This window comes from Balaenoptera physalus (genome assembly GCF_965194825.1).
Source record: "Balaenoptera physalus genome assembly, chromosome: 9".
In the NCBI taxonomy this organism is placed as follows: Eukaryota; Metazoa; Chordata; class Mammalia; order Artiodactyla; family Balaenopteridae; genus Balaenoptera; species Balaenoptera physalus.
The window spans coordinates 94,911,961-94,934,743 of NC_138888.1; the positions used below are offsets into that span (position 1 = coordinate 94,911,961).

Here is a 22,783-nt window from a genome sequence, read left to right on the forward strand (position 1 = left end):
CATCGTAAGTCAAGGAATATATGTACCTCCTCCTCTGTGACCCCAAAGAAACCTGGCTCTGAATTAACAGTGGCACCTCCAGAGTTTCCTTGAGAGAGGAGCTTAGACAAAGAGAAGGGGGTGGGATAACATAGCAGATCCGGATGTGCTGTGTCAGGGCCACCAAGCTCACCTTCCCTGACATCCTAGCAGAGCTCAGCCCAACGCCCACAGCAGCGACCTTCATAACGCGCCCTCACCACCCTCTCTTCTCTACTTCTCATCCAAAGATTTTTCATTCTTTCATTCATTTTTTGAGCTTAGATGTACCCAGCGCTCTTGCAGGCACTGATCAAAGAGTCAGGCACCTGTCTCTCAGACCCCTTTCCTTCTGCTTTACTGTCATTTGACTGATTCCTATGCCCACTGAATGAACCATCTAAGAATAATGAACCATACCTCGAATAATTTCTTGGCCTAGTCAATTGCGATAAACTTCACCACCTTCTCCATAATTGAAAGCTACAAGTGGGTGCCCCAATTCTAAAATCTTAAACTCTGAACTTCCATACGCAGGACACAGCTTTCCTTCTTTTTGTTTGTTTCTTTTATTCACTAGACTTGACACTTGACACCCCAGGCCATTCAACACACCTCTCTTCATCACTGTACCTTTTAGTTGCTTTTGTTTTTTCCCTGTTTTACTGTGATATACTTGACTTACAACTTTGCATTAGTTTAGGTGTTTTGCCTAATGATTTGATATATATTTTTATTGTGAAATGATGACCACAGTGAGTTTAATTAACATCCACCACGTCACACAGTTAGAAAGTGTTTTTTCTTCTTCTTCTTTATATATATATATATATATTTATTTATTTTTAGTTTTGGCTGCATTGGGTCTTGGTTGCTGCGCGTGGGCTTTCTCTAGTTGTGGCGAGTGGGGGCTAGTCTTCGTCGCGGTGTGTGGGCTTCTCACTGCGGTGGCTTCTCTTGTTGCAGAGCATGGGCTCTAGGCGCGTGGGTTTCAGTAGTTGTGACACATGGGCTCAGCAGTTGTGGCTCATGGGCCCTAGGGTGCAGGCTCAGTAGTTGTGGTGCACGGGCTTAGGTGCTCCGCGGCATGTGGGATCTCCCCCGACCAGGGCTCAAACCCGTGTCCCCTGCATTGGCAGGCGGATTCTTAACCACTGCGCCACCAGGGAAGTCCCAGTTTTTCTTTTTTTTTTTTTTAAGTTTTTTTTTTTTTTTTTTTTTTTTTTTTTTTAACATCTTTATTGAAGTATAATTGCCTTACAATGGTGTGTTAGCTTCTGCTTTATAACAAAGTGAATCAGTAATACATATACAATATGTTCCCATTTCTCTTCCCTCTTGCATCTCCCTCCCTCCCGCCCTCCCCATCCCATCCCTCTAGGTGGTCACAAAGCACCGAGCTGATCTCCCTGTGCTATGCGGCTGCTTCCCACTAGTTATCTATTTTACATTTGGTAGTGTATATATGTCCATGACACTCTCTTACCCTCTCACATCTCACCCCACCCCCTCCCCATATCCTCAAGTCCATTCTCTAGTAGGTCTGCGTCTTTATTCCCGTCTTGCCACTAGGTTCTTCATGGCCTTTTTTTTTTTTTTTTTTCCCTTAGATTCCGTATATATGTGTTAGCATACTGTATTTGTTTTTCTCTTTCTTACTTCACTCTGTATGACAGACTCTAACTCCATCCACCTCATTACAAATACCTCCATTTCATTTCTTTTTATGGCTGAGTAATATTCCATTGTATATATGTGCCACATCTTCTTTATCCATTCATCTGTCGATGGACATTTAGATTGCTTCCATGTCCTGGCTATTGTAAATAGAGCTGCAATGAACATTTTGGTACATGACTCTTTTTGACCTATGGTTTTCTCAGGGTATATGCCCAGTAGTGGGATTGCTGGGTCGTATGGTAGTTCTATTTGTAGTTTTTTAAGGAACCTCCATACTGTTCTCCATAGTGGCTGTATCAATTTACATTCCCACCAACAGTGCAAGAGTGTTCCCTTTCCTCCACACCCTCTCCAGCATTTATTGTTTCTAGATTTTTTGATGATGGCCATTCTGACCGGTGTGAGATGATATCTCATTGTAGTTTTGATTTGCATTTCTCTAATGATTAATGATGTTGAGCATTCTTTCATGTGTCTGTAGGCCATCTGTATATCTTCTTTGGAGAAATGTCTATTTAGGTCTTCGGCCCATTTTTGGATTGGGTTGTTCGTTTTTTTGTTATTGAGCTGCATGAGCTGCTTGTAAATCTTGGAGATTAATCCTTTGTCAGTTGCTTCATTTGCAAATATTTTCTCCCATTCTGATGGTTGTCTTTTGGTCTTGTTTATGGTTTCCTTTGCTGTGCAAAAGCTTTTAAGTTTCATTAGGTCCCATTTGTTTATTTGTGTTCTTATTTCCATTTCTCTGGGAGCTGGGTCAAAAAGAATCTTGCTGTGATGTATGTCATAGAGTGTTCTGCCTATGTTTTCCTCTAAGAGTTTGATAGTGTCTGCCCTTACACTTAGGTCTTTAATCCATTTTGAGTTTATTTTTGTGCATGGTGTCAGGGAGTGTTCTATTTTCATACTTTTACATGTACCTGTCCAATTTTCCCAGCACCACTTATTGAAGAGGCTGTCTTTTCTCCACTGTATATGCTTGCCTCCTTTATCAAAAATAAGGTGCCCATATGTGTGTGGGTTTATCTCTGGGCTTTCTATCCTGTTCCATTGATCTATATTTCTGTTTTTGTGCCAGTACCACACTGTCTTGATTACTGAAGCTTTGTAATATAGTCTGAAGTCAGGGAGCCTGATTCCCCCAGCTCCATTTTTCGTTCTCAAGATTGCTTTGGCTATTCGGGGTCTTTTGTGTTTCCATACAAATTGTGAAATTTTTTGTTCTAGTTCTGTGAAAAATGCCAGTGGTAGTTTGATAGGGATTGCATTGAATCTGTAGATTGCTTTGGGTAGTAGAGTCATTTTCACAATGTTGATTCTTCCAATCCAGGAACATGGTATATCTCTCCATCTATTTGTATCATCTTTAATTTCTTTCATCAGTGTCTTATAATTTTCTGCATACAGGTCTTTTGTCTCCTTAGGTAGGTTTATTCCTAGATATTTTATTCTTTTTGTTGCAATGGTAAATGGGAGTGTTTTCTTAATTTCACTTTCAGATTTTTCGTCATTAGTGTATAGAAATGCAAGAGATTTCTGTGCATTAATTTTGTATCCTGCTACTTTACCAAATTCATTGATTAGCTCTAGGAGTTTTCTGGTAGCATCTTTAGGATTCTCTATGTATAGTATCATGTCATCTGCAAACAGTGACAGCTTTACTTCTTCTTTTCCGATTTGGATTCCTTTTATTTCTTTGTCTTCTCTGATTGCTGTGGCTAACACTTCCAAAACTATGTTGAATAATAGTGGTGAGAGTGGGCAACCTTGTCTTGTTCCTGATCTTAGTGGAAATGGTTTCAGTGTTTCACCATTGAGGACAATGTTGGCTGTGGGTTTGTCATATATGGCCTTTATTATGTTGAGGAAAGTTCCCTCTATGCCTACTTTCTGCAGGGCTTTTATCATAAATGGGCGTTGAATTTTGTCGAAAGCTTTCTCTGCATCTATTGAGATGATCATATGGTTTTTCTCCTTCAATTTGTTAATATGATGTATCACATTGATTGATTTGCATATATTGAAGAATCCTTGCATTCCTGGGATAAACCCCACTTGATCATGGTGTATGATCCTTTTAATGTGCTGTTGGATTCTGTTTGCTAGTATTTTGTTGAGGATTTTTGCATCTATGTTCATCAGTGATATTGGCCTGTAGTTTTCTTTCTTTGTGACATCTTTGTCTGGTTTTGGTATCAGGGTGATGGTGGCCTCGTAGAATGAGTTTGGGAGTGTTCCTCCCTCTGCAATATTTTGGAAGAGTTTGAGAAGGATAGGTGTTAGCTCTTCTCTAAATGTTTGATAGAATTCACCTGTGAAGCCATCTGGTCCTGGGCTTTTGTTTGTTGGAAGGTTTTTAATCACAGTTTCAATTTCAGTGCTTGTGATTGGTCTGTTCATATTTTCTATTTCTTCCTGGTTCAGTCTCGGCAGTTTGTGCATTTCTAAGAATCTGTCCATTTCTTCCAGGTTGTCCATTTTATTGGCATAGAGTTGCTTGTAGTAATCTCTCATGATCTTTTGTATTTCTGCAGTGTCAGTGGTTACTTCTCCTTTTTCATTTCTAATTCTATTGATCTGAGTCTTCTCCCTTTTTCTCTTGATGAGTCTGGCCAGTTTTTCTTTTTATGATAAGAACTTTTACGGTCTACTCTCCTAGCAACTTTCAAATATACAGTAGAGTATTGTTAACTGTAGTCATCATATTGTATATTACACCGTAGAACTTATTTATCCTGTAACTGGAAGTCTGCATCTTTTGATCACCTCTCCTATTCCCCACAGCCCCTATGTGACAGTATGGCATTTGTCCTTCTCTGACTTATTTCACTTGGTATAATGCCCTCAAGATGCAACCATGTTGTCAAAAATGGCAAGATTTCATTCTTTTTTAATGGCTGAATAATATTACATTGTGTGTGTATTATATGTATATGTACACTATATCTATATATATCTATATGCTGTTTTCTTTATTCACTCATCCAAGGATAGACACCTTGTTTCCATGTCTTGGCTATTGTGAATAATGCTGTAAAAAACATAGGAATGCAGATTCCCGTTTGAGATCCTGATTTCATTTTCTTTGAATATATACCAGAAGTGGGATTGCTGGATCATATGGCAGCTCTATTTTTAGTTTCTTGAGGACCCTCCATACTGTTCTCCATAGTGGCTGCACTGATTTACATTCCCACCAACAGCATACATTTTCTCCATGTCCTTGCCAGCACTTGTTATCTCCTGTCTTTGGATGATGACCATTCTAAGAGGTGTGAGGTGATGTCTCATTGCAGTTTTGTTTTCCATTTCTATGAAGATTAGTGATGTTGAGCACCTTTTCATGTATGCATTGGCCATCTGTACGTCGTCTTTGGAAAAATGTCTATTCAGATCCTCTGCCCATTTTTCAAATCAGATTTTTTTTTTTTGCTATTGCATTGCATGAATTCTTTATGTATTTTGGATATTAATCCTTTATCAGGAATATGATTCGCAAATATTTTCTCCCATTCCCTAGGTTGCCTTTTCGTTTTGTTGATGTTTCCTATGCAGGAAGCTTTTTAGTTTGGCGTAGTCCCAGTTTATTTTTAATTTTGTTGCCTTTGCTTTTGGTGTCAAATTCATTTCTTTCTATTTCTTCAATAAGTACTTTTTAAAGTACCAAATATGTACCTTCTCAGAAAAATACAGAGAGCCACAGATCAGCCTTTCACCTGAAATCATTCTTTTTTAGGTCCTCAAAGGATTTCTGCACAAAGTGAACATGGCGAGGAGATTTAGATTCCAACATCCTTTTCTTTCTTTTTTTCCTTTTTAATTTTGAGTGAATCACAGCTTAGAAAACAAGTGGTGTGTGTTTCAGGGTCAGTGAGAGTTGCTGATTATGGGTTGATTCCTTTCTACTTAAAGTGAAAAATCCTGATTTGATCAACGCATTTATTTCTTTCATAGGTGAGTTACAGAGAGAGAACAATGGATAAGACATTTTCGCTAACCTCAGTACATTAAAAAAAAGCATGTAAATGATACTGGATTCTAATTATTTCCAATAAAATGTGTTAATATCTATCATACAGAGACAGGAGTGGGAAGGATTTGGGTGCTCTTGCCCTTGGTGATTAGCGAAGACTTCCAAGAAGGCATTAGGTTTCAATTGCATCAGAAAATTGTTCAGAACAAATATAATTTTACTTGCCACAGGGAGCAAAAGCAAAACAATCAGGAAAGGATACATTATTGAAATACATTTGGATTTTCTCATGTCACTGAAGTGACTCTGATAATTTCTTTTCAGTACTGATATATCGCAATCTGACAGCTGTTAAAACTGCAGCAATACATTCTCCCGCTTATGGAAAAAAGAAAGAATTGATCATATATAACTGACATTTGATTGCTAGCCTAGCCAAGTACAGTGGAAATAACTGGCTTTATTTTCTGTACTTACTCAAAACTTCTCTTATATTAATTGTACTGTAAGGCACAGAATTGTTGTGACAGCCACTGTTCACCTGGTCCCCCCACAACTTTTTGCTCCTGTATATAACGAATGACTGCATATACCGCCTCGAAACTTGTAGAAAGAGCCCCACTGATTCTTTTATTTAAGCACATTTAAATTTTTTAATTAACTTTCCAAAATAAATGAATAAGGAAATGTTCCCTCGCTCCTTTCAACTCCTTATAAGGGCACAGAACCTTTAAAGGTGATAGGAATTCTTGTTAAAAATGACTTCCCCAAGAGTCCTCCAGTTTCACACTAAAGAATCTGTGATGGCAAAAGAAACTCTAAGCCAGAAGCTGACTGAGCAGAACAGAGAAACATAACCCATACCCTCCCCCTAAATTCTCCCGTACTTGCCAAACAACAGGCTGGGGCATCAGGGGGCACTGGTGCCATGTACATGGCAGATGTGGCAGAAGCTCTGGAAACCGTCGGCGCTCGGCACTCTAGTCCTACTGTTTCTGGTAAACTCATCAAAACGCTACGGTCAAGGCTACCGGAGTCCGTGTCGGGTCAACAGAAAAGCACTGACCACAGGTGCCACAATCTGCTCTCCAGGACAGGAGTGGGAGGGGTGTTTCTCCTGTCATCGAGTGCACTGACCAGGGACAAAGGACACAGGCAATTGTGGGAAAATTCTGGTCAGATCCAATGATAATTTTCTCATTAGAAGATAAGGGAAAAGGAAAAAGGCAATTAAACAAACGAAAATATAGATCCCATGAGAAACACTGAGGTGACACAAGAAAAGGGATAGCATGCTAAATACAAGGAGGAAGAGCACGACGGAAAAGACTTACTAAGGAGACCGGAGTAAACAGAGGGAAGCAGATGTGGTAAGCTCCGTGGTAGGCAAGGATGTGTACCATTATGAGAGGGGGAAGCCAAGAGAAGATAAAAAGCCAAGCATATTTAATTATGGAAAGCATATAAAAACTGAAATAAAAATGGAATGTGGTGAAATGATGAAAATTTATGAGAACTAAAATTCCAAAAGGAAAACTGAAATCCACCATTGAAGATAATAAACTGAAGAAGCAATACTACAGAAAATCAAATAAACAATGAAGGAAGAACCTGAAAAGTTCTACTTGATATATAATGGGTAAGGACAAAGAAATTAAAATAATAAGAAAATATGATACATATAGAGAATGTCAACTATAAACTACAATGACTGGTCTTTTTGAAGACATAATTTTTAAAAACGCTTCCTCAAAAAAATTCTCAATGTAAATCTATACAGTTTTATTTTTGAACTTGAAAAAAATTATTCTCAAGGCCATTTAGAAGTATGAACAGGAAGAACACCTAACAAAAAGTAGTTATAACAACTGGGTATTAAAATATCTAATAAAGCTAAGGTATCTAAGTTAATGTGGTGGTAGCGTAGGAACCTACAGGTTAGATTAATAAACAAACGCTGTATGTGAAAACAAAGTATAAACTAAAGGAAGTATCACAAACCAAAGGAAAGGCGTTAGAGTGATTCAACAAATAACTGGGAAGTTGAATTCTTTTTCCACTTAGAGTCTCAGTTCACTCTATGCATCAATATATTTTCCAAATATATTAAATAAAGGTAGAAAACTAAGATATGAGATGAATCAATTTTTAGCAATATGATGAACCAGGCTACCAAATTAACCCTCATGCTACAGAATACCTAAGAGTATTAAATAAATACATTCCCCCTCACAGACCCATACAGACACACAAACCTAGAATTAACAAGAGGAGAGGGGCTGAACTGTCTAGAAAATAAGGATCAGCTGTGGGAGTGGGAAATAACAAGAAAGAGCAAACACGAAGAGCTGCTCTGCCTGACACTGCTGAAGCTGTGCTACCAGGGAATTTACCAACTCCTTGCTGACAAACATTTTGGGTTTTACCTGGCTACCTCCACACAGGATGGAAGACAAAGGCTGCTGCCTGTACAGGGTGAGATTTTGGAACTGAGGCAACCACACGAGGCTGAAGCCATCAAAAGTCACCGTAAGTAGGTGAACTAGGGGAAAAAAAACAAAAGGAGAGTGTGAAATCTTCTCTGCTTCACTTGGTTCCCAGTGGATAAGACAAAAGGAAAGAGAATTTCTGAAAATTCGGAGTTGTAAACCAACCCTCACCCAGGTTGGAGACGAAGTTCGCATCTATTTTAACATTTATATGGACTGTCTTATTCCTTGAAGGTTAAGGTGTCATAGGTCCTAAAGCCACTTGCATGTATTGCTTTGTCCAGGAGTCTAGGAAAGGGTGTGGAGATCTTGGCTTCCCTTTCATTTTTTACTATACATATAATATAAATATATTTATGGATTATATTAAACCCACATAATATAAATCTATATAATAAAATATAAAACCATTGCCTTTAACTTCCCTCCTCAACGTGTGGCAAGGAGTGGGGGATGGATCCAGGCATGGTAAGTGTTGTAAATATAACAATAAATATACTCTGATATATTCACTGCATATTTAAAATTTTTGCATCAAGAAATTTACCAAATTACTGATTTCTGTGTAATTATTTAGTGTTTTGTATTTGTCCCATCATTCTTTAACATAAAGATTTCAATTTACAATACACACTTCTGAATGAATAAGCAAAAATTTAGAGAGCTGAGAAAGTTTGATCAATCATGGAGAAATGACTAGCCTAGATCTTCAAGACAGAGGAAATTAACCCCAATGTGTTCATGTATTGCTAGAAGGCTTCTGTTAGGTTTTCAGGGTTTGAAAGACTGAGACCTTTCAAGGTAGACAGAGAGATTTGGTTTGCAGGTGTGAAAATACTCAGAAATTCCACGTTTGAATTTTAGGACATGGCTTTGTGATCACGAACTCTACTCTTAAAAGAATTATTCATATCATGATTCGAAAAGTTATGAACAATCATTGTGTCAAGAGAAAAACGAACGGAAACAGATTCATGATCCATTCCAACAAGCATCAGTACCGTCGCTATGCTTTGTGTGGGCATCCGCTCTATACAACCCTTGAGATGTTCTCCAAACTAAAACGGTAAAACGGCCAGAAAAGTGGAGGGACCATGATGCGATCTGTCTGAAGAATACCCGTAAACCACATGTTGGACTGGCTGCCACTCTAAGTCTTTGATTCAACTGCCTGAGCACAAAAACCATACTTCTCACCAAACAGCAACTGCATCTGATTGTAGAATTAAGCTCAGAGGAGTGGATTTTCCAAAGCCACTAAACTAGTTAATGATGGAGCCAGACCAGATCCCAGGGCTCCCAGCTGGCACTCGGCTCTATGTCCCCACATTTCCCCAATTCTGTTACATCTCCGTCTTCATTATGATCAAATCACGAGTAAATTAATAATTACTTGAAAATGTCATTTTTAAGAATAACTCATTTTCATACTTTGAGTTGCCTTGTCACAGCCTCTTCAGATATGGCTGCTGAAATTAGAACATAGAGGCCATCAAAATACTCATAAGTACGTAGTAATGTATGGCCTTTAGTGATTAATCACCCTGGCCTTTGTCTTTCTTACAAATTGATTACGCCCTCTAGCGTGAACTAGACAGGGATTCAAATGGTTATTTTGAACCACTTGTTCTTTAATAGGTTTTTTTAAATAAAAAAGTTTGCCTATGTTTTTACAGCTTTCTCCTTGGTTGTTTTTTCTCAACAGGCCTATGGCTTTGAATTTAAACAGAAAAAATGGGTAATTAAAGTTACCAAACATTTAATGAGGATATTATGGTAATAGAGAAGATTTTGCAAAATCAGACATCTTAAATAGATCTAAAGAAATTTTACTTTTAGACAAAAATAAAACATCCACTTATTTATCCAGTGTTAACTTCTCAGTAATATTATCTAAGTGGAAGCCATACTCCATAGAAATACTGTAATGGTGTTTTATTTTAAATACTCACCACCTGCATGCCATTCTACCATAAAGCATTTATTTGAAGTAAGCACAGTGTCCAAAACTTTAGCAGGTTTCTAAAAGGCTAATTACTTTTACATCCCACCACCGCAGAAACTTATAATAGTCACACCTGTGAAACCAATCTTGGAAACAGAAAAAAACAAAAACAAAAACAAAACACATGCTACCTAATGTCTCTCAAAGACAATCAGAATTTATGTTTGCTCCTCCCATCTCCCCCCCCATCCTCCCCCGCTCTCATTTCTCACTGCTTTTTGCCAGAGACACTAGGTGTCTCTCAGTTTTAACCATTCATGCTACTGGTGCACATTGACATGACCGTGACCATTACAGAAGGCACTGGAGAGAAAGCAGATACAAAACCAAACATCTACAGGATTCCTGCCACACTTTCCAGCTCATCAAGGCCCTGCTCCCAGTCTGCTTGCCAGAGATGTTTCTGCCCAAGCTTTTGGGCAGACACTGTCTTAAAATATAGCCTCCTTATTCCTCTCTTTCTCCCTGCTCCACTTCTTCTCTCTATAATACAATCTATTTGTTGGGAAAATAAGTTGTTTTTCCTGTACAGCCTGGATTTTACCAAAGGTTTCCTCATGGTTAATTTAACATGTTCCTCTGCATTGCCTGTAAGTTTGTAACTCATTCCAGAACTTTTAAGTTTGATGTGTTGACAAGACAGACTACTTCAGAAGTCACGTGGCATTTTAACCAGGCATCTGATTCCAAAGCTCGTGCTCTTAGCCAAAATAATTTCACTTACCCTTGGAGCCATCTCTTAAAAAGATCTAGCCTCCATGTGGCAAATGCCCCAGATTACGTTCATCTTTGTTGCCAGTTGAGCTGATAGATAGAAGTTTTTTCTTAATAAGAAGTAGCTACAAAAAGGCATTCAGTGATGTGGAAACATTTAGGCCAATAGTATATTTTGACAAATTTTAAGCCTTATTTCATCCTTACCTAATAAATTATTATTTGCATCAAAAACACTGGTAAAGGAAAAATTGCGCTAATCTAAAATAGAGCTCATTATTGGGAATTTCTAAGTCCTTGTTAAAAAATTCAAAATAAAAAGGGAAAAGCCATGCTGAGGACCCCTAATCCCTATACTGTCCACTTGAGCACAGTTTGATGCAAACTCTATTCTCCCTGATGGATTGACTGCTGACTGCACCAGGCTTCCCAGATCTTAGAGATGATCAAAATATGCATCATTTGAGAAAACAATATGGTTTCTCTCTCAACTGAAATAGGTCAGCTGTTTCTTGCTCTGAGCTATAATTACTTTTCTCTTTATCTTACTAAAAATGATTATTTTGTTGCCACATTTTGCCCTGATGTAAAAAATTAGTTTGCTTTGGAGAAAGTATGCATAAACTCATTCCAGATTCAGAATCCTTAATTCGCATGTTCTATTTTTATAGATGAGTTGCTTAGCTTTTATTTTATTTAACAAGTTAAACAGACATTTGAAAAGTAAAAATGCTTCCTGATGTAAGCAGGTGAGTTTTTTAGCTTTCTTTTGCTAATATGCTTTACTTCCAATTAAAAAAATCTGTTTTCATGTAGAAATTTCATTTACTTTGTAAACATTAGGTTTATAAAGTATTTAATATGAGTAGGCATATAATACTCTAAATTCAGACTTCACCCCAACCTTATCAATATTCCAAAAGCATTGCCATTTCTAATAGCTTGGTTACTATACCCCAAAACATGCTGAGAGGTGTGAACTGTACCTAAGGAGAAAATATTTCTGTAAAAAAGCCATTAAAAACTGAAGTTTCGGGCTTCCCTGGTGGCGCAGTGGTTGAGAGTCTGCTTGCCGATGCAGGGGACGCGGGTTCGTGCCCTGGTCTGGGAAGACCCCACATGCCGCGGAGCAACTGGGCCCGTGAGCCACAACTACTGAGCCTGCGCGTCTGGAGCCTGTGCTCCGCAGCAAGAGAGGCCACGATAGTGAGAGGCCCGTGCACCGCGATGAAGAGTGGCCCCCGCTCGCCGCAACTAGAGAAAGCCCTCGCACAGAAACGAAGACCCAACACAGCCATAAATAAATTAAAAAAAAAAATTATTAAAAAAATAATAATAAAGAAATTCTACTTATAAAAAAAAAAACACAAAAAACTGAAGTTTCGTTTTAAATGAATATAGTTCTGATGCTCAGAGACTTTTTCTTTTAGAATCTATTTTGGATTTTTAATTCTGAAATATTTTTTCAACATAAAAATATTTCACAATATAAAAAGCATAGCTCTTGAGTACACAAACTATATATTTGTAACGCTCATTGATATTTTTCTTATATTCACTTCAGAGTCCGTAGTTTTAAAATAAACTTTAGAAGTATGAATATACTGGAGAACTGTTTCGTGTGTGTGTGTGTGTTTGTTAAAGTTGTTTTGTGTATATAATTTTCAAAACTGGTTTATTTGAGTATCTCTCCTCCTTGGATACTTCCTTCTTCCCTATAAGTCAACATTTATGCTTTCAAAATTTATCACTGTTGACACACGAAGACCTAATTTATTCATTTTAACTGCTACAGAATATTCATTTTTGCCATACCACATCCAGCCATCTTTTGAAAAGGGACAATGTTATTTCCAAGTTTTAGCTACTTGAGAAATGTTATCATGCACATCCCTGTACAGGTGTCCTTTGCACAGTATACAAAGTATCTTAGAGCATATATATCTTTAACCTTACCCGGTGATAAACTCCATTTCCCCACACAATCACTAACACCTGATATTGTTGCCAAGTTATCTTTTTTTTTTAAGTTAATATCAATAGAATCGGTATGAAACATCTCATTGTCTTCTAGACTTGCATTTCCTGGAACCGCTGAGGTTGATCATCATTCAGGTTAATTTTCCTTCTGTGTTTTCCCTTCTATTAAAGTGCCTTTTCATATTGTTACCTCACTTTTCTATTGGATTGTTTATCTCTTCTTATTGGTATGCAGTTCATTGTACAATATATAATATTATATAATTATAATGATAAATTGTACAGATTTTGTGAGGGAAATACCATAACCCTATTTACCATGTGAACAACTGAAATACACCTTTATAAAAACATTTTCTTTCTCAGCTGTCTTGGTTCCATAAACAATTCTAGCACACCGAGGCCTTGGGAACTTGACAGCCAGTTGGGAGGAAGAAGACAAAGCTGCTGGTACTTACTGGGGATATGCCCCCCGGGAGAAAGACAAGAAGCTGGTGATTAGGCCTAGCCCCTCCTCACGTGGACCTCCTGGTATTTGCTGGGAGGAGGAAATTTTACCTATGGAACATCCTTAGTGGGACAATCCTAGCAAAAGAATGACTTATTTAAATGGACCCAGCGTCTATGAGACATAGCTCCTTGAAGATGGTCGTACAGGCTGTAAAATTCTCCGGGTTATAAAATGGAGATGTTTAACAACTTGAAGCTCCCTCTGTGCGAGAAACCCCACAAGATCTCACGTGGGGACCTCACCTACTGCTCGAGGATAGAGAGACACATCTCCCAACGAGGACCCTGGGAAACACAGAGAATGTCCCACATCTCGCTCTGATTCACCTTTGCCCTGTGATTTTCTGTCTCTCTGCAGTAAGTAGTTAAGCTGGTGTTGAAGAAGGTCTCTCTGATTCATAGGAGTCAATCTGACAACCCAGTCATGAGTGTGCTCACACGTACGTACGGGCAGCGATTTTGCCTGGATAAGCCTGACCCTCACTGAACCTCTGTACTGTCTACTTTCTGCCTTGTTTCTGGACTCTCTATCTCTGCCTATCCGATTTGACTTGAAGCAACGTAGACACGGTCTTTCTATTGATTTCAGTTTCTTCAAAAAATACTATCTTTGCCACCTTCCTACTTATTCTCGCCTCAAGGCAACTGGTTTGTTAATGAGGGCCAAATTGGAGACAGGATTGGACTTAGGATTCTTCAACATTCATATAAAGTATAAACTAAACAGTTATGCCTCTTTTTCCATGTTGCCTTTCGGCATTAACAGAACACTCCACGTTTGTTAAAATTTAAAAATAAAATATACTGATAAACCAGCTTTCAGTAGTATAATATTTTTGTAAGGCCTGATCAAAAGGATGATTCTGTGAAAATCAGGTACCATCTAGATATCTAGACAAACCTATAAACTTATTAATAAAATTCTAATAAATAAAACAGAAAACTTACTAAAAACATGTGTATTGTTTTTTATAGAGATATCCACCCCACGCACTCTCTGTAACTATTTGTGTACTGGCTGGCTTTTCCTAGATGGCAGCTGCTTGAATTCTATCTGAGAAGAGGAAGAAAGCCATTCAAAGAAGGAGTTACGAAATTTTCCAACACAAAGTCCCAATGGCATAAGGATAAAAAAATTAAAATCAATGTCTTGATTTTGTTCTCTGTTTTGAACAGCCAAACAATGCAGGCCCTTAGAAAATCAATATGTCAGCCGTCTATGGAATCCTATGGGAGCCACCTTTTCAAAGTTATTTCAAAAACAAATAGAAAATCAAGGTGATTATGTCACAAGGTGGTGAATATACAATAACTGTGGTGAGAAGATTCTGTCACTCCAAAAATGAATGACAGACACAAATTCTTAATTTTAATCAACTGATAAAGAAAAGACTCCAACAGCAGAATATAAAAAACATCATTTGTCAAGATATTAGGACAGTTTTATGCTCAGTATCATGTAAACAACTTTTTCAAGACCTAAGAAAACTGCATTCAAATAAGCGCAGCTATAGAAAAGGATAACAAAATAAGAGGATACAAGCCCACTTTGTCACAAATCTGGTTCACAGATTACATATGAAGGATATATTAAAATTGACACAAATATATTATCTACTATAATATATCCTCTATAAAAATAGGTGAGACAATCTACATATCAGATGAAGACAAGTTAAAATGAAAACTGTGTCAGTGAAATACAAAGAACTAAGGTGGGCAGTCAGTGGCTTATTTATTTTATAACTGGAGGTTTGTACCTCTTAATCTCGTTCACCTATTTCCCAGCTGCCCTGGCAACCACCCATTTGTTCTCTGTATCTATAAGTCTACTTTTGTATTATATTGTTTGTTTGTTTTTTAGATTCTATATATAAGTGAGATCATATGGTATTTGACTTATTTCACTTAGCATAACACCTTCTAGATCCATCCATGTTATCCTAAATGGCAAGATTTCTTTTTATGGCCAAGTAATATTCCATTGTAATATCTATTTTAAACAAAAAATATATGTAAAAGCCCTGGAGGAGTATGAAATGTTTAGAATAGTGTTTGATATACAGTAAGGCTCAGTAAATATCTACAATAGTAATTATTATTGAATTTCCACTAATTACATAAAACAGGATCTCTCCTGCTTCTGATATACAAATACATTGGAAATGGAATCAGATTCATATACACACTGAATTATATATATTTATAGTTTTTGACTTAATGACCACTTAGAAAACTTTCTATCACTAAAAACTAAAATTGTTTTTCATAAAGTCCTTGGTGACATCTTTGCATTCGTTATGATATCAACAAAGAAATAAAGTCTTTAAAGTGAGCTAAAGCACTCACTTTATAAAAGCACTGAGAAAATTATATGATTATAGTTATTTTGGATTCAGAAAAAACTCTTAAATTTCAAATAATGTCTTTTAATTGAGGTATAGTTTACACACGGTGGAATGCCCAGAACTTCGGTGCCTATTTTGATGAGTTGTGACACTTGCAGGTGCCCTGTAAGCCCACGCCAGTCCTTCCTGCTCGTTTTTAGTCAATCCCAGGCCCCCCTTCGAATGAACCACTACTGTGGTATCTTCTGCCATACATTAATTTTGCCTGTTTCAGAACTTACTAGAAATTTAGTCAAACCATACATGTTGTTTTGGGTCTGGTTTATTGTTCTTAGCCTAGTATGTTTTAGGTTCATTCACACTGTCGTGTGTATCATTGACTCAATACATTTTATGGCTGAATAATATTCTACTAAGTGTGTTTAAGATAATTTACTCATTGATCCTCCTGTCAGTGGAAATGAGTCATTTTCAGATTAATACTCAAGATTAAGGATACTATGAACATTCACAGACAATTGTTCTTGTCAACGTAGCTGCTGAATTGCTAGGCCATGTGTAAGTGTACGATTGACTTTCTGAGGAACTGCCAGTCTGTTTTAAATGCTCACTAGCAATTTATGACTTCCTACAACCCTAGTAAAATTTGGTATTGTTACCCTTTTAAATTTTAGCCATTCTTGTAACCATCCATTGTATTTCTCTTCTGACTAATCAAACTGCACATTATTCACGTATTTACTGTCCATTAGTATATATCTTTTCATGTGTTTAAATCTTTTGCTCATTTTTTTATTGAATTGTTGATCCATTCTTTCCTGATCGAATTACCTTAAGATATGTCTACAACCAACTGGCCGTATGTGTGTGCTCTACTGCAGGATTATCTACTTGGTAGCTTTTTGGTAAACCCTAGGATTTTCTCTGTTCCTGGTCATGTTGATTCTAAATATAGTTTTACTTCTTCCTTTCTCAAAGTACAGCAACCTTATTGCAATGGCAAGGAGGTCCAGTACAATGATAACTAGAAGAGATGAGAGAGGACATCCCTCCCTTGTTTCTCATCTTGGGGGGAAAGTATTTAGTCTTTCACCGTTGGGATATCTGTAGGTTTTTCATAAAAAACAAAATTTCTTAAGTTGAGGAAGTTTCCTTATATTCTTACTTTTGTATTTTTTCTAAAAAATCATGAACGGGTGGTGAATTTTGGCAACTGATTTTTCTGCATATACTCGGATAATATGGGTTTTCTGTTAATATTATGAATTATATTGATTGTTTATGAATGAGAAAAAAACATTGCATTCCTGGGATAAATACCACCTGATGATCATGTAGCATTTTTTTGTATGCTGCTGGATTCTATTAATATGCAGTAAGGATTTTACTTCCGTGTTCATCTGAGATATTCTGAGTTTGTTTTTGTTTTTGCTTTTCCTTGTAATGTCAGCCTGGTTTTGATACTGAAGTACTTATGGTCTCATGAAATGAGTTAGAAATGTTCCCTATTCTTCCATTCTCTAAACAGAGTTTGTGTAAGAGTGCTATTATTTCTTCCTTAAATGCATGATCATTTGGTCCTGGACTGGCCTTTGTAGAGAAGTTTATAAATTTAAATACACTTTATTTAATCAGCATAGGGTAATTTAGGTTTTCTACTTCTTCTTGAGTCAGTTTTCGTAATTTTCAAATTTCAAGGGATGTGTGTGTTTAATCTAAATTGTTGAGATTATTGTCAAAATTGTTTTCATGTTTATATTTATCTATTATATTTTTAACAGCTTTATTGGTATACAGTGCTTTTATATTTATGTTGAAATTTCCTATTTTCTCCTTATTATTCATATTTTCCTTTTTTTAATTGAATGAAAGGTTCCTTAAATTTTATAATGCTTTACAATTTTCAAAAGTTTCATACACATGATTTTATGTAAACCCATAATAACCCTTGCTTTCCTCCTACCCTTATACTGCCCCTACCCCTTCCTTCTCCCCACTGGTAACCACTAGTTTGTTCTCTGTACGTCTGCTTCTTTTTTGTTTTATTCACTTTTTTTTTTTGATTTTTTTTAACATCTTTATTGGAGTATAATTGCTTTACAATGTTGGGTTATTTCTGTATAACAAAGTGAATCAGCTATATATATACATATATCCCCATATCCCTTCCCTCTTGAGTCTCCCTCCCACCTTCCCTATCCCACCCCTCTAGGTGGTCACAAAGCACCGAGCTGCTCTGTGCGATGCAGCTGCTTCCCACTAGCTATCTATTTTACATTTGGTAGAGTATATATGTCAATCCTACTCTCTCACTTCATCCCAGCTTACCCTTGCCCTTCCCTGTGTCCTCAACTCCATTCCCTACGTCTGTGTTTTTATTCCTGTCCTGCACCTAGGTTCTTAGGAACCACTTTTTTTTTTTTTTTGATTCCACATATATGTGTTAGCATACGGTACTTGTTTTTTGCTTTCTGACTTACTTCACTCAGTATGACAGTCTCTAGGTCTATCCATCTCACTACAAATATCTCAATTTCGTTTCTTTTTATGGCTGAGTAATATTCCATTGTATATATGTGCCACATCGTCTTTATCCATTCATCTGTCGATGGACACTTAGGTTGCTTCCATGTCCTGGCTATTGTAAACAGTGCTGCAATGAACATTGTGGTACATCACTCATTTTGAATTATGGTTTTCTCAGGGTATATGCCCAGTAGTGGGATTGCTAGATCATATGGTAGTTCTATTTTTAGTTTCTTAAGGAAACTCCATACTGTTCTCCATAATGGCTGTATCAATTTAAATTCCCACAAAAAGTGCAAGAGGGTTCCCTTTTCTCCACACCCTCTCCAGCATTTATTGTTTGTAGATGTTTTGATGATGGCTATTCTGACTGGTGTGAGGTGATACCTCATTGTAGTTTTAATATGCATTTCTCTAATGATTAGTGATGTTGAGCATTCCTTCATGTGTTTGTGGGCAATCTGTGTATCTTCTTTGGAGAAATGTTTATTTAGACCTTCTGCCCATTTTTGGATTGGGTTGTTTTATTGATATTGAGCTGCATGAGCTGCTTGTAAATCTTGGAGATTAATCCTTTGTCAGTTGCTTCATTTGCAAACATTTTCTCCCATTTTGAGGGTTGTCTTTTCGTCTTGTTTATGTTTTCCTTTGCTGTGCAAAAGCTTTTAAGTTTCATTGGGTCACATTTGTTTACTTATGTTTTTATTTCCATTTCTCTAGGAGGTGGGTCAAAAAGGATCTTGCTGTGATTTATGTCATACAGTGTTCTGCCTATATTTTCCTCTAAGAGTTTTATAGTGTCTGGCCTTACATTTAGGTCTTTAACCAATTCTGAGTTTATTTTTGAGTATGGTGTTAGGGAGTGTTCTAATTTCAGTCTTTTACATGTACCTGTCCACTTTTCCCAGCAACACTTATTGAAGAGGCTGTCTTTCTCCACTGTGTATTCTTGCCTCCTTTATGAAAGGTAAGGTAACCACATGTGTGTGGGTTTATCTCTGGGCTTTCTATATTGTTCCATTGATCTATGTTTCTGTTTTTGTGCCAGTACCATACTGTCTTGATTACTGTAGCTTTGTAGTATAATTTGAAGTCAGGGCGCCTGATTCCTCCAGCTCCATTTTTCTTTCTCAAGATTGCTTTGGCTATTTGGGGTCTTTTGTGTTTCCATACAAATTGTGAAATGTTTTGTTCTAGTTCTGGGAAAAATGCCACTGGTAGTTTGATACGGATTGCACTGAATCTGTATCTGTAGCTTGCTTTGGGTACTATAGTCATTTTCATAATGTTGATTCTTCCAATCTAGGAACATGGTATATCTCTCCATCTGTTTGTATTGTCTTTAATTTCTTTCATCACTGTCTTATAGGTTTCTGCATAAAGGTCTTTTGTCTCCTTAGGTAGTTTTATTCCGAGGTATTTTATTCTTTTTGTTGCAATGGTAAATGGACGTGTTTCCTTAATTTCTCTTTCAGATTTTTCGTCGTTAGTGTATAGGAATGCAAGAGATTTCTGTGCATTAATTTTGTATCCTGCTACTTTACCAAGTTCATTGATTACTGTAGTAGTTTTCTGGTAGCATCTTTAGGATTCTCTATGTATAGTATCATGTCACTGCAAAAAGTGACAGTTTTACTTCTTCTTTCCTAATTTGGATTCCTTTTATTTCTTTTTCTTCTCTGATTGCTGTGGCTAAAACTTCCAAAAGGATGTGGAATAACAGTGGTGAAAGTGGGCATACTTGTCTTGTTCCTGATTTTAGAGGAAATGCTTTCAGTTTTTCACCATTGAAAACGATGTTGGCTATGGGTTTGTCATATATTGACCGTTATTATGTTGAGGTAAGTGTCCTCTATGCCTACTTTCTGGAGAATTTTTATCATAAATGGATGTTGAAATTTGTTGAAAGCTTTTTTACATCTATTGAGATTATCAATGGCTTTTATCCTTCAGTTTGTTAATATGTTGTATCATATTGATTGATTTGCTTATATTGAAGAATCCTTGCATTTGTGGGATAAACCCCACTTGACCATGGTGTATGATACTTTTAACATGCTCTTGGATCCTGTTCTACTATTGTTTTGCTAGAGGAACTAGTAGAATGAGTTCCTCCCTCTGCTATATTTTGGAAGAGTTTGAGAAGGATAGGTGTTAGCTCTTTGCTAAACGTTTGATACAATTCTCCTGTGAAGCCATCTGGCCTGGGATTTTGTTTGCTTGAAGATTTTTAATCACAGTCTCAATTTCAGTGCTTGTGATTGGTCTGTTTATATTTTCTATTTCTTCCTGGTACAGTCCAGAAAGTTGTACTTTTCTAAGAATTTTTCCATTTTTTCCAGGTTGTTCATTTTATTGGCATATAGTTGCTTGTAGTAATCCCTCATGATTCTTTGTATTTCTGCAGTGTCAGTTGTTACTTCTCCTTTTTCATTTCTAATTCTGTGGATTCGAGTCTTCTCCCTTTTTTTTCTTGATGAGTCTGGCTAATGGTTTATCAATTTTGTTTATCTTCTCAAAGAACCAGCTTTAGTTTTATTGATCTTTGCTACTGTTTTCTTCATTTCTTTTTCATTTGTTTCTGATCTGATCTTTATGATTTCTTTCCTTCTGCTAACTTTGGGAGTTTTTTGTTCTTCCTTCTCTAGCTGCTTTAGGTGTAAGGTTCTCTTGTTTATTTGAGATTTTTCTTGTTTCTTGAGGTAAGATTGTATTGCTATAAACTTCCCTCTTAGCACTGCTTTTGCTGCATCCCATAGGTTTTGGGTCGCTGTGCTTTCACTGTCATTTGTTTCTAGGTATTTTTTTATTTCCTCTTTGATTTCTTCAGTGATCTCTTGGTTATTTAGTAGTGTATTGTTTAGCCTCCATGTGTTTGTATTTTTTACACATTTTTTCCTGTGATTGATATCTAGTCTCAGAGCGTTGTGGTCGGAAAGATACTTGATACGATTTCAAATTTCTTAAATTTACCAAGGCTTGATTTGTGACCCAAGATATGATCTATCCTGAAGAATGTTCCATGAGCACTTGAGAAGAAAGTGTATTCTGTTGTTTTTGGATGGAATGTACTATAAATATCAATTAACTCCATCTTGTTTAATGTGTCTTTTAAAGCTTGTGTTTCCTTATGTACTTTCATTTTGGATGATCTGTCCATTGGTGAAAGTGGGTTGTTAAAGTCCCCTACTATTACTGTGTTACTGTCAATTTCTCCTTTTATGGCTGTTAGCATTTGCCTTATGTATTGAAGTGCTCCTATGATGGATGCATAAATATTTACAATTGTTATACTTTCTTCTTGGATTGATCCCTTGATCATTATGTAGTGTCCTTCTTCATCTCTTGTAATAGTCTTTATTTTAAAGTCTATTTTGTCTGATATGAGAATTGCTACTCCTGGTTTCTTTTGATTTCCATTTGCATGGAATATCTTTTTCCATACCCTCAATTTCAGTCTGTATGTGTCCCTAGATCTGAAGTGGGTCTCCCATAGACACTATATATATGGGTCTTGTTTTTGTATCCATTCAGCCAGTCTATGGCTTTTGGTTGGAGCATTTAATCTATTTACATTTAAGGTCATTATCAACATGTATGTTCTTATGACCATTTTCTTAATTGTTTTGGGTTTGTTTTCATAGGTATTTTCCCTCTTTTGTGTTTCCTGCCTAGAGAAGTTCCTTTAGCATTTGTTGTAAAGCTGGTTTGGTGGTGCTGAATTCTCTTAGCTTTTGTTTGTCTGTAAAGATTTTAATTTCTCCGTCAAATCTAAATGAGATTCTTGCTGGGTAGAATGATCTTGGTTGTAGGTTTTTCCCTTTCATCATTTTAAATATGTCCTGCCACTCCTTCTGGCTTGCAGAGTTTTTGCTGAAAGAGCAGCTGTTAACCTTATGGGGATTCCCTTGTATGTTATTTGTTGCTTTTCCCTTGCTGCTTTTAGTATTTTTCCTTGTATTTTATTTTTGATAGTTTGATTAATATGTGTCTTGGCATGTTTCTCCTTGGATATATCCTGCATGGGACTTTCTGCACTTCCTGGAGTTGATTATTTCCTTTCCCATTTTAGGGAAGTTTTGAACTATAATCTCTTCAAATATTTTCTCAGACCCTTTCTTTTTCTCTTCTTCTTCTGGGACCCCTATAATTTGAATGTTGGTATGTTTAATGTTGTCCCAGAGGTCTCTGAGATTGTCCTCAATTCTTTTCATTCTTTTTTCTTTATTCTGCTCTGTGGTAGTTATATCCACTATTTTATCTTCCAGGTCACTTATCCATTCTTCTGCCTCAGTTATTCTGCTATTGATTCCTTCTAGAGAATTTTTAACTTCATTTATTGTGTTGTTCATCATTGTTTGTTTACTCTTTAGTTCTTCTAGGTCCTTGTTAAACGTTTCTTGTATTTTCTCCATTCTAGTTCCAAGATTTTGCATCATATTTACTATCATTACTCTGAATTGGTTTTCAGGTAGACTGCCTATTTCCTCTTCATTTGTTTGGTCTGGTGGGTTTTTACCTTGCTCCTTCACGTACTGCA

General features: G+C 36.7%; 1 protein-coding gene across 4 annotated transcripts in view; it reads right to left on the bottom strand.

Moving 5' to 3' along the window:
- Positions 1–22,783, bottom strand: part of MEI4 (meiotic double-stranded break formation protein 4) — a 255,740-nt gene that overhangs the window by 53,118 nt on the left and 179,839 nt on the right. Inside the window, exon 5 of one of the 4 annotated variants that reach the window (XM_082474219.1) lies at positions 8,370–10,969. The exons of the other annotated variants lie outside the window; for them this stretch is intronic. Coding sequence (XP_082330345.1) covers positions 10,949–10,969 — 21 coding nt within the window. The 3' untranslated portion in view covers positions 8,370–10,948. Of the gene's footprint in view, positions 1–8,369; positions 10,970–22,783 lie in introns of those variants that run through there. 4 annotated transcript variants of the gene reach the window in all.